Here is an 18,048-nt window from a genome sequence, read left to right as displayed (position 1 = left end):
CTAAACTTTATCAATAAAATTGTTTTTTATAATTTGTTATCAATAGATTAATATAGTTTGAGTTATATATTGTATAAAGTAGTGGTCATTTTGATTAAAAAAAGGACCACTTGACAAAATATTCCAAGAGGGTATAAATCCAAATGATTAGGTTGCAATATCTTAATCTCGGAAAAATATATCAGGGTTTTTATTAGAGAAAAAAGTTATCTGTATAAAATGACTAATCAAATACAAAATCAATCTGTCTTAACCCAAAAACATTATTGGGATGAATTTTATCAAGATGAATTAAAGTTATATAATGAATTAGGAATTAGAGGTGAAGAATGGTTTGATATTTATATAGAATCTATTATACAATGGATAAAATCAATTGAATCAATTAATTCAAAATCTCTTTTACTAGATATTGGATGTGGTAATGGTATGTTTTTAATAGATCTAGTTAGAGCTATTAATTTAGAAAAGGCTGTTGGAATAGATTATATACCATCAGCAATTGAACTGGCTAAAAAAATTGTAAGTAAAGAACAACTTTCTTCAAAAATAGAATTATATCCTATAGATCTTTTATCTGGCCATCTTGTTAGTAATGAAATTGATTTTAAAAATAAAAAAATCTACAAAGATATTGGAATTTTCGATGTAATCGTAGATAAAGGTACCTATGATGTCTTTGTTATGAAAAATGAGACAATAAAATATAGGCAAAGTATTCTTAGATACCTAAAATCTGAAAGTATACTTATCATAACATCCTGTAATTCTACTCCAGATGAATTAATTGAAGAATTTACATCAAATAGCAAATTTACAGTGTTATCAAATTTACGGCACAAGACTTTTTCATATAGTGGTTCTCAAGGACAAGTCTTGGCTTCTGTAGCTTTTAAATATTGTGAATAGATCTATTAAATATATTTGGAAAATATCTTTGTTATATTTTATTTCAATTTATATTTAGTTAGATTTATTTAATAATTTATTTAAATCATTTAGAGTATCATCAATATGACTAAATGCATATGCAACATCAACCTTGAGGAGATTTTTATATGTTTGTAAAAGCTAAAATAAATCACTTATAGATAAATATCTCAGTATTTTTAAATAATATTCAATTATAAACTTACCTTTATCTCTGATTGAAATTTTAGGAAAAGTGTAATAATATCACATTTTGAATTGCTAAATACTTTTTCTTCATTATCAACTTTTTTTCCACAAGATTTCTCTACAATATCTAAATATATTTTATTTAATAATTTGTCATATTCTGATGAATTTTGTAGTAATAATAAAGTGCCAGCTATTTTATCAACTTCCAAAGATTTAATTATTGATTCTTCTTCATCCAATAGAGAATCATCAGTACTAAAGTGTATGCTATTACATGAACATAAATTTCTCAAGTATCGTATCTCCTTAGTTAAGGATCTAATAAGTATTGTTTTGTCTACCATTATATTTTAGTTTTAGAGAATTATTACTATTATTGTGATGCAGTACCTGCGGGTTTTCCTGATGTATAATTACTACTTTACTAGTCTAATTAGACTATATTTAAGGTATATAGAGAAATATCAAATATTATTTTTTAGATATATATTATAACTAACAATATACTAGATTTCATTTTTGAATAATAATAGAGTTATAGATCATATTTGGGTATATATAAAATTACTAGGATTTTACAACAAGCTTAGTTTATCTATTGTAGATATTTTGAAATGAATATTATTATATATAAAAAATATTATCTTAATTATCAATTTTTATCTATTTATATTTCAAATTGAATAGTATTCATCAAATATTATATAAATTACTTTTTAATATTTCCATTCTTTAGTATATAAATTCACTACAATAATATTCAATATTAATATTAATATTAATTCAATAGAATATATCAAATTTGATAATGTTAACGAATAGTTCTTGTATTGTCATAAAAAAAGAACAATCTATAACTTATCGTCTGAATAAAATAATAAACCTTGTATAAATCTATGTTGTTTTCATACTAATTTACAAAAAGTTTTTTGAAGATATATTCATTACTTAAATTCCAACTATTATTAATATATAATATTTACTGTATTATATTCGTTATTTCAGAAATAGAAATAATGAACTGTATTTTAATTATGACGGAATTAAGATACTTTAAAATACTATTAATAATTTATTTTATATATAATATTTTATTGATAATAATGTAAAATGTTAACAATGAAATCTTGTTTATATGTTATTAGCTAATATATGTGATATTATTAGTATTTTCTTAATATGTTATTGTATTCATTTTATTGTATAGAATATAAAATAGATCATTATGAAGAAAAAAAAAAATATTGTATAATACTTTGTCTTGATTATTAGAAATTGAATAATACCATTTTTAATAATATAAAGTAAATATATATTATTTTTTTATGTTTTTATGTAGTATTAATGATATTAAATAGGCTGTTTGAAAATATTCCAATGTTATAGAATATGTAGTAATAATATATTTCGAAATAATATCTTATTAAAATTATTTGGATTATTAAAGGTCATTTGTATTTTTAAATAAATAATTTCTCTATTTTAAAATAATGATCAATATATTTATCCTTTGAATAATTATAAATTTATCGAAGTAGATTATCTGAAATATATAATATATATATGCTATAGACTAGAAATTTAAATAATTAATATATTAAAATTGAAATAGTTTGTAATTACTTAATAATATATTTAAATAGATTTTAAGTTAATCTATTATAGAGATTAAGTATTAAATTTTGATTAGATTACAATGATTCAATGGATAGAATTTAATAGATTACTATACTGATCATTTTTAATATCTAATATTACAATATAGTATAAATTTTTTTTTAAAGTTTTTATTGGTTATCAAAATATATATCAATGTACTATTTCTATCTTAAAAATTAAATTATTGTAAATATTTATTTTAGTATATTAAATTTCAAGCTAATATATCTATAATATATAATAAATAGATTTTTTATTTGTATAAAACTTCTATATATATATTTTACATACTTGACAATCATATTAAATCATTTGAAATTATCTAGAAAAATATTATTGAGAAAATCACATAAATCAAGAAATAGTTCAAAGTTTGTACTTAATTTGCAGTAATTAGATTATATTAGAATATATTCTTTTTTATCCCTTTTTTAAGTTTTTTTTTTCTTGGATCAAAGCTATAAAAGTTAAATAATTTACAAAAGTTTAATTTGAATAATTTTTTTTGCATAATTCTCATAACCTAATGAAAATTGTAAGATTTGTAAAATAAAATTCCTGAATATTTTCTTTGATGTAAAATTAAATATAAATATTAACTTTATATTATCAATTTAAACACTTTTTTTAATTATATTAAACATTTATATAATTTAGTTTTCTGAAATATTAACTACAATATATTAGAATATAATTACAAGTGATAAATATATTTTAAATTACTTGAAGAAAAAGTCAAATCAGCTTGATTTTTTTATTAAAATAAGTTATAAATTTCAAATATTGTAAATATCAAAAATTTTAAATTTGAAAAGAAATTTTTATAATATATACTTGAAGTGTTCATTATACTTGTAATAGTATTTTATCAATGTACTAAGTATTATATGTAACAAATAATTTTTGAATTTAATCTAGGTGAATATTACATTAGCAAAACTAAAATAATTTTTTATATTTAAATTGACTATGGTAGAAAATAATCCAATATATTTAATATATATATATTATATTTGTGAATATTAATATAAAGATTTATTTATTCACAAAATATCTAAGCTATTAAGTAGAATTAAAAATTCTTCTTAGATATAAGATAAATTTCCATTATTCTATAGATTAGGTAGAAATTTTGTTTTATTTCAAAGTTTATACAATATAAATTCTTGAATCCAAATCAAAGATACAGATTTGAAAAATAATTTTTATGAAAACTACAGAAATCTTATATTTATTATGTATTTAGAAAAAGTTCTATATCTAACAGTTTTATTTATAAATTTATTTAAAAACGATATAATTTGGATATTTATATTTATATAATGAATGAATATATTTATGTAAATAAGAATGATCCGTATAATTACTGATCTGAAATATTAAGATATCCAAATTAAATATTCACATTTTAGTTTTAATAATCATAATACCTTTGTAGGTAGATATATATTTACTTTTTAAGAACTAAGTTAATAGATGATTAATTACGAGTTAGCATATATATTTTCTGAAAAAAATCTTCTTATAAATATAACTAGTAAGATATCTAAAACTAAAATTTATAAAAAAAAAAAAATTTAGAAATTCTCTATATATATCATATCGAGTTAATTATCATGATAAAAGATATAAATGGACTTATCTTTTCTTTAATCTATTAATAATACCACACTAAACTCTATAACCGCCTAAATAAGTGATTTTAGAAGGTCATTAAGAGCCTTTTCAATTTGATATGTCCTTAAAGAGAAAGAGAAGAAACTCTGGTGCCTTGAGGAAGGCTGTCAGAATTAATCCTGAGAGCAGTTTATTTCACAATAATATTGTAGATGAGTGGAATGGTGAAATTGTGAGAGTAACTGAATCTATTCAGGAGACAACAAATAATAGAGCCCATTATATTTTCAACAGTATAGGAAGAAGGCTCGAAACTGAACCATATGAATTTTGGGAAAATGAAGACAAGTATTTAGACTCTATTTTAATAAATTCTAATGTTGATGATAGTATTAAAATATTAATAAATAATTTATCTGACCTAAAAAGTGAGTTAGAAGACTCAAGAAATGATACTAAATCTCTTGATCAGCTCAAGAAATCTTTAAAAAAAGTAGTTTCAAGGGCTTTGAATGGAAGAATAGTTAAGGATAGTAATTATATATTTCATGATTGGACAATTTTTATCCCTGTAGTTCTCTGTTCAAGTTTAAGTAATAAGGAAATATTTCCTATATTAGAAAGATTTCCAAATATTATAAAGTATTTAATAAAATCTATACGCTCATTTGAAATAAAAGCAGGAATAATAAATAAAGATGATATAGAAACCGTTACAAGTTATAGGCAAGCAATTTCACTTTATTTGTTAACACAAGAACAGTTGAAAAAGTTGTCAAATAGTCCTTATAGAGATATTTCTAACAATATAAAATCTACATTAGATTTAGCAATTCTTCGAAGAATTAAAGAATTTAATATTTATAATGAGAGTTCAAATTTTTTTTATGCACTACCAACAATTCCGGAAGGTATAGAGTCAATTAAAAAAGCTAAGGAAATTATAATTGATGATTCTACTTTAGGTAATTCAGAATATGTTTATATTATATACGGTAGACAAATTTCATTTAATGAAGTTTTTGGTATAAGTTATATAAATAATAGGTTACTAGAAAATTTTAAAGAATGGTTTTTATACTTTAAGGAAAATTTTAGATCTTTGAAATTATCCAATAAGGAATTATTAGATAATAGAAGTACTGTCAAATATTTGAATTCTTCGAAATTTGAAAAATTTATTGGTTATCTTGGATATGGATATTCTTCTTTTGATCATTTGAAATCATTAAACCCAAATCCTGAGATTATGTACATAGATTTGATAAATAGTTTGAGAACCTTTTTAGCAAAAAAAAATTTGGAGAATTTGAAGAATATTGAGAATAAAGAATCAGAATCAAATTCTAATTTTAAATTCGATTTATGTCTACCTGAATTTCCTCAATACAATAATAAAGAAATCTCTGAAAATCCTGTTAGTATTTTCCCTACTCTTCCAGTAAAAAAGTGTACTAAGAGAGATAATGTAGATAAATCCAAGGAACTTACAAATCAGCTTAATATAAAGAATTATAAAAGTTCAGTTCCTCTAGGTTTTTTTTCAAAAATGGTAGATAAATTTAATCGGGAATTTGAAATTATTATTTTAGATAGAAGTGAATGCTCTATATATAGTAAAGGTAAATTATCAGATTTTTGTGAATATGGAATTTCTTGGGAAATACCTAAAATTAATAATCAATATATTAGATCTCCAACTAATTTCCGTATATTCCCAATAAGATCATGTACTGCTACCGTAGGATTTACTAGGAAATATAAGGCATTTCTTTATTATTTAAGATGGTTCATAGAAAATATTATTGATTTTGGTTGGAAACGTCGTCTAGCAATTAAAAATAGGAAATATGAAAAATTAATCAGATCTAAAAAAGGTTATTATTTAACAAGTTCACAACGTGATGCTATTTCTAGGATTACTAAAATAATAGCAAATAGTGGATTATGGGAATCATTTAATAATATCACTCCAAATATTCTAACTCCAAGTGATATGAGTATAATAGATAAACAAAATTATTGTAATGATGATTTTCAATGGGAAGATATTGATGTTTCTCCCAAGAACTATTATGAAGTTATAAATTCTCACCTAAACAGTAGCCAAGACTTTAAAAAAAAGTTATCTTCTAAATGTCAAAAATTATTAGCTAAATATATATTATATACCTATCCAAAGTTTCTTATTGATTATTATAAAGCTCGAAGGCTATGGCGTCAAAATAATGCTACTGAAAATTCTACCAGGAATAAATTAAATGTTGCTCGTTCCTCCAAGTTACAACTTGATATTATTGGGCATATGGGTGAAAAACATTTGGAAGCCCAGCTTTCAGATTTTAATACTACAAATTCAAGCAAATCTAAAGATAAACAGATCATTACAGTTAAAACAGCTCAATCCGAACATTTAGAAATGCTTGAAAAAAAGTGTAAATTATCTGAATTTGTTGAAATATCTTTATTACCTAATTTTGAAGAACAGTTTGATAACATATTTATGTTTAAATTAATAGATTTCTTACCAAATAAAATATTAAGTTCATTTAATTTGACATGTCCATATTCAGAAAATTCTATTTATTTATGTGTATTTGCTAAGGAACTTGCAACATTCCTATTTAATAATAAGAAGCTTGAGTTAAAATTTAAAGATCTACTTTGGAATATTATATGTTATATAAATTGGATGATATTTCTTTTACCACAGAATAGAAAGTCATTTGGAGGTCCAAAAGGTGTTCAAAAGTGTCTAAATCAAATTATTGAAAATTTGATGTCTAAAGATAAAAAATATCAATATCATTCTCAAGATATCTCTATTCAATTTTGTCAGTGGGCTATTGATACAGTTATGATAAGTCAGCACTCAGAAAGTAATCATCACAAGTATACAATTCCTCCATCGGGTGAAGGAAGACTTATGACGACAATTATATGGTTAGCAAACTATGTAAAGTCTTATTCTATTAATTCAGGTATAAATACAAAGTGTGAAGAAGAGATTCCAATGTATTATCCTGAACCAATTCCTGTTGAATTTTCTAGTATGCTTAAAAGTGATCTTCAGGGTAAGTATGATGCTAAATTTAGAGTTTGGTCATATCAAGTTGGATTTCGTCCAGTAGATAAATCTAAGAAGCAATCTTTGAAATCTAATGACTTTGGAAACCCTTTTAATTCCACAAATCTAATTCTCTGTGAAAATCCAATAAAGAAGGCACCTGAAATAGCATTACCAGAAACAATGCAAGATTTAGAAAAAATTATTAAGAGACGTTAATATTTTACAAGGTTTGAACTTTATTATTACTTATTAGAGATGATATCTAGCTTAAGTAATAGATCTAAGATAGTTTTCTTAAATTACTTTCTCTCTTTATTAAAAAAAAAAAAATTAATATTGTTGAATAGTATTAGAGGTTTTAAGTTTCTGTAAAATTGGACCACGAAATTACACAATTTGGCGCTGCATATTACCGCCAAAAAGGTACCGATCGTTTTTGGTGATTTATTTCTCTTTAATAGTTTGATTTATTAAAAGGATATAGATGAAGTAGTTTAGAAATGAGTGTGACTTTAGGGTCGATTCTGTTCCCTGAACGTCGATTGGCAGCACCTGATAATCGTAGGGGAATCCATAGTAAAAGGAAGAAACCTACAAATTTTATTAAGAATCAGGAACAAACACCAAAACAGCTTACAACGCGCCTCCTATTGGATGATGAGACTATTGGTCCTCAAGATTTTCTTACACTATTCTCTAATGATGACATACGTAACACTGAACAGTTTTGGGAAGCAATGGAACGTGTGTTCTATCCCATAGATGGAAGGTGGCTTAAAGTTCTAGAATTTACAGGGCGTCCAGATGCAAAACCTCCATGTGAAAAGACTTCTATAGGTATTCACTTTGCATATAGATGGGCATTACAAGATTTATTTGATATTGAAGAGCTTTTTATTTTGCTTGGTATTAATAATAGAAATAACGAAGATTATAGTATTAATAAAGATAATGCCAACAATAAAGATGAGGTTAATATAATAACTGAATCAACAATGACAGAATTTTTATTTAGATTAAATTTGCCGACACTTGAAATTCCAGGAATTGATTCTAGAAGTATTAATAAGTTAGAACTGCATTCTAATTTGATGAATGTAGATAAATCTATAAACGAAACTAATAAATTATCAATACCTACTTCTAAAGTAGATAATCATGATATTTTGCGTCAAGAAATATATAATACCTCAAAATTCAATGTATTATTTGAAGAATGGAAAGTTGCATACAATAGGGCTGTATATATTGAACATGAATTAGATAAAATAATTATAGATTTAAAAGCATCTATTAACAAGGGACTTAGTTTGGATTTTTCTAGAAGATCACTATCTAGATATCATAGGAAGGTTTGCAGAGAGTATGTGATAAAAGCTTTACATTATCATAGTATAAAACAGTTTGTTGACTCACTAGAGGAAATTTTATATTATGACGCTAATAATAATGAATATTTAACTACATGGGATGATGGTGAATCAGTCAGAGTTTCTTGGATTAAACAAGATCAACTTTTACAATTACTTTTATTTAGGAAAAATACTTTGGAAAGTAAATATTTCGTAAGTCTTCCAGAGGATCAGGTTGCATATACAAGCTATAAATGTGATAATAAGATCTTTGAATATCTATATAATTCAGGTTTAACTCCTATAAATATTGAAAACAGTAAGACTTCGTCTGAAGAATATAATTCATCACAAAAAGTAACTGAAGACAAATATTTAAGTAATGATAATATACCTAACAGTTCAGCTAATATTGATACTTGTGAATATTCAACATCTGATAATTCCGCTCAATATTCTAATATAAGAAGTTCTGCAAATATATTTAATCAAGAAAATATTATTAGATCTCCTCCTTTAGGATGTATCTCTTTAACAAGGGTACCACTTTGTCACTATTGCAGACGTGGAAATATAAAATTGAAATTTTCTAGATGTCCATCAAAAATAAAATATTCAGGTTCTCTTTCTTCTAATACTATAAGCTCTCTAGATATTTCAGCTAATTCGAGTAATTCTTTAGCTACTTCATACTCATCTCGTTCATTAATCCCTTGGACAACATCTAGTGAAATACAAGATAAAGAGGAGTTGGTATTTCCACTGAAAACATATAAGTCGAAAACGGGTTATAACACATTTGGATCTTTGTCACCTCAGAAAAATTGCAATAATACTCAATATATATGCAGAGTTCCATCTAATCAAATTTGCAATATTTGTCAAAGTTTTGGGACTTCTAAAGACCAGCTAAATGAATCAAATGATGTATTTATTACTCGTGGTATTACTTTGAATAATTGTTGGCGTATGTATTGTTCTGAATGCATACTGCATAATTTTTCCTCTATAATTAAACAAAAGTATTCCAATGGAGTGTTACTTAGGTATTATTGCCCATTTTGCAATGGGACTTGTAATTGTGAACGATGCTTAAGAAATCAACAACTCAGAAAACTCAGAAATTACCTGAAGACACACTTTTGTGGTCATTTTGTTCAATGTTCTATTCCAAATAAATTATTTGGTAGGGAAATTACTTGGTATGAATTTATGAAGCAGTTTGGAGGTTCTAATTATATCATTGAGGAGGATTCACAAAATATTATTTCAGATAAATCCAATATACCCTGTAATAATTTAGATTATGCATGTTATTCTTATATCAGTAATTTATATTTAAGGCTTTCAATAACTGAAGATACACACTTAGGCTCTTTATGGCTACAAACCAATAATATTTCTGTTCAAACTTCTCAATCAAATGATAATAAAGATTCTTCCAATACAAATACGAAAATTAAATCTTGTTCTTCAAAAAAGCAGACAAACTCCTCAATTTCAAGAAGTAAATCTAGACAACGTAGTTCTTTGAATAGTTCCAATAGATATAAACGTTCCACAACTGGGAATAGCTCAACTTCAGATATATCTCAGGTAAATTCAATTGGAAGACAGACATCATGTATACCCTCTCAACAAACAACAGCTCCATCTATATATATACCTAAAGAAGTTATGAAAGAACCTACTGGAGCAAGTGGAATGTCAGTATTGTGGAGTTTACGTTCTGTTTTATGTCATAATATTAGTAAATGCTACAAAGATTGTGCAAGAAATGTGGAAGCCTGGGAGGAAATTATCGAAATTTATAGACATAAAAAGCATGAAATAGAGAATTATTGCCAAGAAATAATAAGTCAATTGCAAGTCATGGATAGATGGATTAAATCCATCACATTTACAGAAACAAATAAGAGATTTATTATGCGTAAAATGCCATTATTATGTTGGGCAACAAATATGCAATCAGCAAAACCTTTTAACTTTGATGAATTTCCCCAAATATTACCAGAAAATAATGCTCTTGATTTACTTAGACATATGAAACATTTTATACTTAGTGGTTATGTACCTGATAGTTTACCTGATTATAGAAAAGATTCAGATTCCACTGGAAATGATCACTGTGCACTAAATGACTTTTCTGAAAAGAAACTTACTTGTGAAAATGAATCAGAGTCATTTTCTACAACCCAACTAAGTCCTTCATCTTATATGAATCTTTTATTTGAAATTATTCCAGATTTACCAAAGATAGATATAAACTCTACAACATATTCTAACATAAATAAAGATATTCATTGCCCTAAAACCTCGAGACGGAAAACTACTAAACGTGAACGAATCTTTAATATAGTTAATACTGATGCTAAAGATAATAAACTTACTAAAACATCTAGTAGTGAATGTTCACATTCAGATACAACTATAAATGACAATTTACATATAAACTTGAATAAAATTGAAAACTTATCACCTGAAGATATTAACTCAAAATATTTGAAGTTTCCCAAAAATGACGGTATCTTACAAACATATTTATCTAATGGGACAAATGAATTTAATCAGTTTTATAGCCCATTATCAAGAAAATCTTTAAATATAAATGATGAGCTGATGAATACTGAAGACCATCCTAAAACTACAAATTTAGAAGATTTTGCAATTTCACCAAATTTATCAAGAACATCAACATTAAATTCAAATCAGCCACCTTTAACTTCTTCAATTTTTAGTTCACTTAAATCTAATAATTTAGTTACACCCGATTATATACAAAGTAATAATAATACTGAAACCACAAAATCTAAAACAAAACAATACTTCTATTCATCTACAGATTGTGTTAATTCTTCAGAAATCAAAATGCATCAATTAAATTCAAATTTAGAATATTTACAGACACCAAAACAATCAATTTACAATAGCTCAAATTTCGAACAAGTTGCAGAATATAATCAAAATAGTAATAATACATCATTTCCAACTCAAACAAATTTTAATGAACTTATAGATCCACACACAGGACAATTAAGAACTCAAAGTCATTGCACATTTAATTCTTATCCTATATATGGGGATTCAAGTGGTGAAACTTCAACTCTAGATCAAAAAAGATCTCTTTTACTACAAAAAAAACGTGAGAGAGAGAGTGCTAGGAGGGTATTAAAAAAAAGTAACAATACATTATCATATTCTATTGGTTCAACTGAAGTTTCCCAGAGTGATTTTCAGTACCAATGTAATAAAGTGCAACAAATTACTGATAATTCAATTAACCAATTTCAATCCGGTAATGATTTAATATTTGAAAATTCTATTGATAATCAATACCAAAACACTCAATATCTTCCAAATCATGATATGAGACAACAAAAATCTACCCAAGATATTAACTTCCAAAACTTGAAAAACCAAAATAATTCAAACCAATATACAGATACTCCGTATAATTTGTGGAGTCAACAAGGTATAAAAAAAGTTCCTCAGAAGCAACCATATCCAGGTACTATTTACTATGGATAATAGACTTCAATATATCTCACCTTCTAACTAAATCAGACTTTCCAATAAAATATAGTTATCTTCATATAATTTTTTATATACTATTCGGAGATATCTCTAACTTTTAATTTTATATTTTGGAATCTTTAATAAAAAAAAGACATTTGGAGTGTACTTTGACAATATAATTTCATATATCTTTTATATTGTTGAATTTAAATACCTGAACTTTAAGTTTTCTCAGGGTAAACTTATATTCGGTTTCACTTCAAACATTTTTATATTAAATTTAACAATCTTAAACTTGAATTTATTGAATACTTTATATATAAAACTTGGATTTATTATAAATTGTATATTTATATATACAATCTATATTTAATTAAATGCAATTCTTTTAGTTCATTAATTAGAACGGTTAAATTTATATGTAAATTTATAAAGTTTTAATTACAATATTCTTATTAAGCTTTTATTATACTAATATTTTTAGCACATTATGGGGTATTAAATATTTTAATTTTATAATTAAATAACTTGAAATTCAATCTTTCAAATTAAGATTGTGAATGTAATTTAATAAATATATATTAAAGGTCGATCTTTGCATTATTTACTTCAATATTAAAGTTTAAAATAGAGATTAAATATTACATCTTTTCCCCTTTAATATCTTAAATCTATCATCCTTTATAAAGTTACAGTTTATTCAAAGACTAGGCTAATATTATTTAATATATAAATAATTTTCTAGAATGCATTGTACTTCAATATATTTTTTTTAAGTTTACAGCAATTTTTTTAATATTTTACTAGTCAATTATGAAATAGTTAATTTTATATTTTACAATTATGAATATTGGAATTATAAATATTCGGATATTATTGTATTAAGCTAAAAAGTATATTGAAATGGATTTTCTAATATACTTAAATTAATTATATTTAAATTTTAGTGTAATATTTTCTTAGTTAATTAAAATTACTTAAATTTTCTACTTAAAAATACCTAGTGAATTTTTTTTTTCTTGAAATCAATATAAAAAAAATTATTTTATAAAATATTAGTAATTTGATAATCATGTATAGATTAAAAATATATTAAAATATTTATCTTATCAAAATTATTCATCAACATTTATATTATTATCTTTTGTATTTGTATAGTTAAAACCTATGTAAGTTGTGTCTTAATCAAAATTATAAGTGATTCTGTTTTTATATATTACTTTTTTGGTTATTTATGTAATATTTATAATCAAAGTTATTTACAACTAGTTTATAGATTTTTTTTTCTTTCTTTTTTTAAATATAAAATAATATATTCAAACTAATTTCTTTTAACAATTTTATTTATAACATATGTTAATCTAAGTAAATTTTTTTTGTAATTTGGTAGTAATTTAATCAAAGAAAATGAAACAAATTGTTAATATTAAGTGTAGAAATCTTAAAATTATTTGAATATTAGGACTTCAAGATATTAAATAATTTCATACTACCTATTTATTAGTAAAACTCAAATAGTATATTTATAAATTGCACATATAATTTTAGTTACGGTATATATTGAAAACCATTTCATTTATATTTTAACCTAACAACTGTTTAGAAAAAAAGTATTTATTCTTAACATAAATATATATATAATGTTAAATATATTTGAATATAAGTTGTTAATATTAATATTATTAAATAATATTACTGACAGTAATACCAATTATTCCATATATAAGATAGATATTAAATAAATAATTAATTATACAAATTAATATTATCACAAGTAATTTATTATATTATTTAACATATTTATTATTATATTCCTGATTTATTCTCAAATACCTTATCTTTACAAATAAATTAGAAAATTTTATAAATTAGTTAATGTTCACTTAATTTATAATAAAATATTGCTAACATCAAATTTTTAATTATACTCTTTTTTTTTATTTAGATTAATTAATTAAATATTATTAAAAAAAAAAATTAAAACTTTAGTATCATATTTAAATAATAAAAACTTTTTTAAAATAAAGTGTAATAATCTTATATTTTTAAATAGAAGATTTCTCTTTAGAGGTTATTTTTTTTTTTTTTTTTTTATAAATTTTAATAAAACTATTATATTTAGAACTTAGTTATTTAGTAATCTATAAGTATATACATAATTTTAAAATTTTAAATATTCAATAGATATAATTTCAATCTAATATATTAAACTCCAAAATTAATCATCTAGTCTATAATGATTAATCTATTATACCAGGAAAATTAATATTTAAGTGATTTAGTATAAAGTAGAAATTGACAAAATTTTACAATCAAAGATTTAATTAAAAGTCTTATATGGTTATTAGTAAGATATATTCATATACAATTTACTGAAACATTTCAAAAATTACTTGATACAGTTATTAGTTAACTTATATTCATTGATATTTCTATCCTATAGCTTTTTTGCATAGTTTATATATGATCTCCAATACGTCTCCACACAAAATAATAGGAGCCTGAAATTTGTATTTAAGAAATTATAAATTTTTTTTATTAATAATATTAATATAAGTCATGGATACACGATCTTTATGGAATATAATATTGGGTGGCCACTGGAAATGTACATCTGGTTTTTTACATTCATCAGATTATGAGATTGCATCCTACTTGAAAATTACAAATCAAACACGGACAACAACTAAATTATGTTCATTTTCAATGATACAAAAATTAGTAAATGAAGAAAATACAACAGTAAATTCAGCGTGTCCATTTATAAATGCTAATTCATGGACTATAGTAGATGATTATATATTTTTGTTATTTGATGGTGATGATAAATCTGGAGCTAAATTAGATATTTGGAATATTAATAGTTATTCAAATAAACCTTTTGGGCTTATTTCTTCTTTTGAAAGTATATCACCAACTATTCACGGACCAATTTTTTCTATTATGAATAATAAAACTACTAAGGCAAGTTTAAAACACAACTTACTGTTTTATATTGCAGAGTCACAAAAAGCTAAAGTTAAAGAATGGTTCTGTATAGATAAAGAAGAAAGTAATAAAGAAGAAATTATAGAATATGGGAGAAAATTTGAATTTTCTGAACATTGGGGTGAGCATTACTATAAATTTTCACATCCTAGTATATTTGTATGGAATATTGATGATAAATTTTCTGGAATTGGTGAACAACCTATAGCTTTAAATTTTAAAGGTTCAGATACATGTTCAGTTTTTTATATGGATTTATTACCTGATGAAACAGGTCTAATAATTACTACAGTAGAGAATAATCCAATGAAACTTGGCTACTGTTTTTGTTTTAGAAGACCATCAAAAATTCTTTTATTAAATGATATTGATAAATATATTTTAAATAATATTAAAAGTGAATTATGCAATTTAAATATTACTCCAATTACTATTTCTTCAGATGATGAATTTGTTAGAGCAGCAACTGTTATGCCATATAGTGGTAAAGATTCAAATATAAGATGTTCAATTATTTATTATTCATCTTCAATGTTAAATAATGTTTCTGTTCATTGGTTTTCAATCAAACTATGTATTCAAGATTTATATAAATCTGATAAAGGGTGGATATGTAATGGACCAAAACGTGTATGTGTTGAAAATTATTCAGATCCTATAAATACCATTCACCCAAAGGTTTTCCAAGGATTTTGTGGTCTTTTTGGTGATGAATTGAATACAATTAAGATAGTTCCAGATACAAGATGGATTATTACTTCTACTATTCAAGGGCCATTTACAATTTTAGTTGCAATAAATGTAGATACATGTGAAGTTTGCAAAATTGAATTTGTACCAAAAAATAAGAACTGTTCATTAATTGGATGTTATAATATTTTGGATGTAACTAAATCAAAGAAGAGTAATTCATGGTATTTATTAATTGTCTTTTCATCTCCAATCATACCATCATTAGCTATTCTTACCGAAATAAAAAATTTTAATCCAACATCTAATCATATATTATATGCTAATGAAATAAAAACAATAAGTAGCCCTGTTGGAATTGAACAAAATATTTTAGATACTGAATTTCCTAAATTTGCAAAATCAAATTTCAATAATTGTTCAGACAAATTTATTGAGTTACTTAGTAATATCAGTTATGAAATATTTGAAGATAAACATATCTTAATGAAACCTAAATCATTTAGGAACCTGCAAAAGATACCAATAGTTGTTAATATTCATGGGGGGCCAAATAGTGTTTCAGTGTGTAACTTTGCAATTACTAATTGTTTTTTTGTATCATTGGGATATGCTGTATTACTTCCGAATTATCGTGGCTCAATAGGATTTGGTGATAATTACTCAAATTGTCTAATTGGAAATGCTGGAGATATTGAAGTTAAAGATGTACATGATATAATGGAAAGTGTCATTTTGAAATATAAAGATTTTATTGATAGTAAATGTTGTTTTGTATTTGGTGGATCTTATGGTGGATTTATTACACTCCATTTAGTTGGTATGTATCCAAATAGATTTAATGCAGCATGTAGTATTAATGGAGTTACTAATGCAGCCACGAAAATAGGTGTAACAGATATTCCTGATATATCATTAGGATTAATTTGTGAGTCTAATGTTCAATTTTGGAAGGATGCATCATATACATCAGATCAAATTAAAAGACTTTATGAAAATTCACCTATTGCGAGAATTTCTAATGTTACAACACCTTTACTACTAGCTATTGGAACTGATGATATCCGTGTACCTCCATCACAAACTATTGAGTATTATAAGATTCTTAAATCAATTGGAAAAGCTAAGGTTAAATTTTTGCAATATCCTAGTGAACATCATAGTATAAGTAAATTGGAACATTTAACAGACTTCTTATTAAATGTTGTCAATTGGTTTGGTAGAAATGGTGGAATTCCAATAAAAATCGAGGATAAATAGATCTTAAATTTACAAATCATCACTTAAATCATACTAATACAAACACTTAGAAATATTAAACTATCCAATATTAGAAATTTCATTTTTTATTTATCTTTTAATAAATGTTCCTAAAGCTAAAATATCATCATATACGGTAATTCATCTGAAATACTCCACATATATTGAAAATAGGCACGATATTTAGAAGCTTTCTTATTTTTTTTATTTGATTTTAACTCTTTTTTATCATTTATCCTTTGAATATTCATAATAGATGAGGAATTTTCATTATATGAACCCTCAGAACATATAGTAGATAGTGTATTGTTGAAATCTTCATATTTTAAATCTTCTAGTTTATATACCACAGAGTTTCCACAGTGTTCAAAGTGTGGTTTTTGATTTTTTACTGAGTTTTTATTTGTTGTTTCTTTTGAAATATCACCTTTCATTATATTTCTAGATTTTATAAAGTGTACTTGAATAATCACATGTGACTAAATATTATGAATTACTATAAGGATTAACCGCAATTCTTTTACTTCGAATTTGAGAATTTTAACAAATTATAATATAACCCGCAATGAAATTATACTTTTTCCTACTGTTATTAAATAATTCTAATGTAAATATATATTTTCATTATTATCTAAATATATATATAATAGCTAATTTTCTGAATAACAATATTCATTTTAAAGTAAATATACTCTTAGAAAATTACTTAAGAAACTATTGATTCTTAACTTTAGAAATATCTTTTGATATTAATTTATTTTAACTAGTGTCTAT

At 23.9% G+C, this 18,048-nt stretch overlaps 6 protein-coding genes across 6 annotated transcripts; 4 read left to right on the top strand and 2 right to left on the bottom strand.

Moving 5' to 3' along the window:
- Positions 1 to 219: 219 nt before the first annotated feature.
- Positions 220 to 909, top strand: cand_033590 (uncharacterized protein; the record flags this gene model as incomplete). Its single annotated transcript, XM_067213585.1, has 1 exon — positions 220 to 909. The coding sequence occupies one exon, from the start codon at positions 220 to 222 to the stop codon at positions 907 to 909; it is 690 nt and encodes a 229-aa protein (XP_067070147.1).
- A 54-nt stretch (positions 910 to 963) lies between these two features.
- On the bottom strand, positions 964 to 1,466 carry cand_033580 (uncharacterized protein; the record flags this gene model as incomplete). Its single annotated transcript, XM_067213584.1, has 2 exons — positions 964 to 1,071; positions 1,137 to 1,466. 2 exons carry the CDS (start codon positions 1,464 to 1,466, stop codon positions 964 to 966), a joined length of 438 nt encoding a protein of 145 aa, XP_067070146.1.
- Positions 1,467 to 4,516: 3,050 nt separating this feature from the next.
- Positions 4,517 to 7,684, top strand: cand_033570 (uncharacterized protein; the record flags this gene model as incomplete). The annotated part of the gene is made up of 1 exon (XM_067213583.1): positions 4,517 to 7,684. One exon carries the CDS (start codon positions 4,517 to 4,519, stop codon positions 7,682 to 7,684), a length of 3,168 nt encoding a protein of 1,055 aa, XP_067070145.1.
- Positions 7,685 to 7,968: 284 nt separating this feature from the next.
- cand_033560 (uncharacterized protein) lies at positions 7,969 to 12,348 on the top strand (the record flags this gene model as incomplete). The annotated part of the gene is made up of 1 exon (XM_067213582.1): positions 7,969 to 12,348. One exon carries the CDS (start codon positions 7,969 to 7,971, stop codon positions 12,346 to 12,348), a length of 4,380 nt encoding a protein of 1,459 aa, XP_067070144.1.
- A 2,547-nt stretch (positions 12,349 to 14,895) lies between these two features.
- cand_033550 (prolyl oligopeptidase family protein) lies at positions 14,896 to 17,274 on the top strand (the record flags this gene model as incomplete). The annotated part of the gene is made up of 1 exon (XM_067213581.1): positions 14,896 to 17,274. The coding sequence occupies one exon, from the start codon at positions 14,896 to 14,898 to the stop codon at positions 17,272 to 17,274; it is 2,379 nt and encodes a 792-aa protein (XP_067070143.1).
- A 116-nt stretch (positions 17,275 to 17,390) lies between these two features.
- On the bottom strand, positions 17,391 to 17,708 carry cand_033540 (uncharacterized protein; the record flags this gene model as incomplete). The annotated part of the gene is made up of 1 exon (XM_067213580.1): positions 17,391 to 17,708. The coding sequence occupies one exon, from the start codon at positions 17,706 to 17,708 to the stop codon at positions 17,391 to 17,393; it is 318 nt and encodes a 105-aa protein (XP_067070142.1).
- Positions 17,709 to 18,048: the final 340 nt, after the last annotated feature.

Source organism: Cryptosporidium andersoni (genome assembly GCF_001865355.1).
Source record: "Cryptosporidium andersoni isolate 30847 chromosome Unknown contig_6, whole genome shotgun sequence".
NCBI classification, from domain to species: domain Eukaryota; phylum Apicomplexa; class Conoidasida; order Eucoccidiorida; family Cryptosporidiidae; genus Cryptosporidium; species Cryptosporidium andersoni.
Note: the sequence above shows the minus strand (reverse complement) of the source record. Positions and strands in the feature narration are given on the sequence as shown.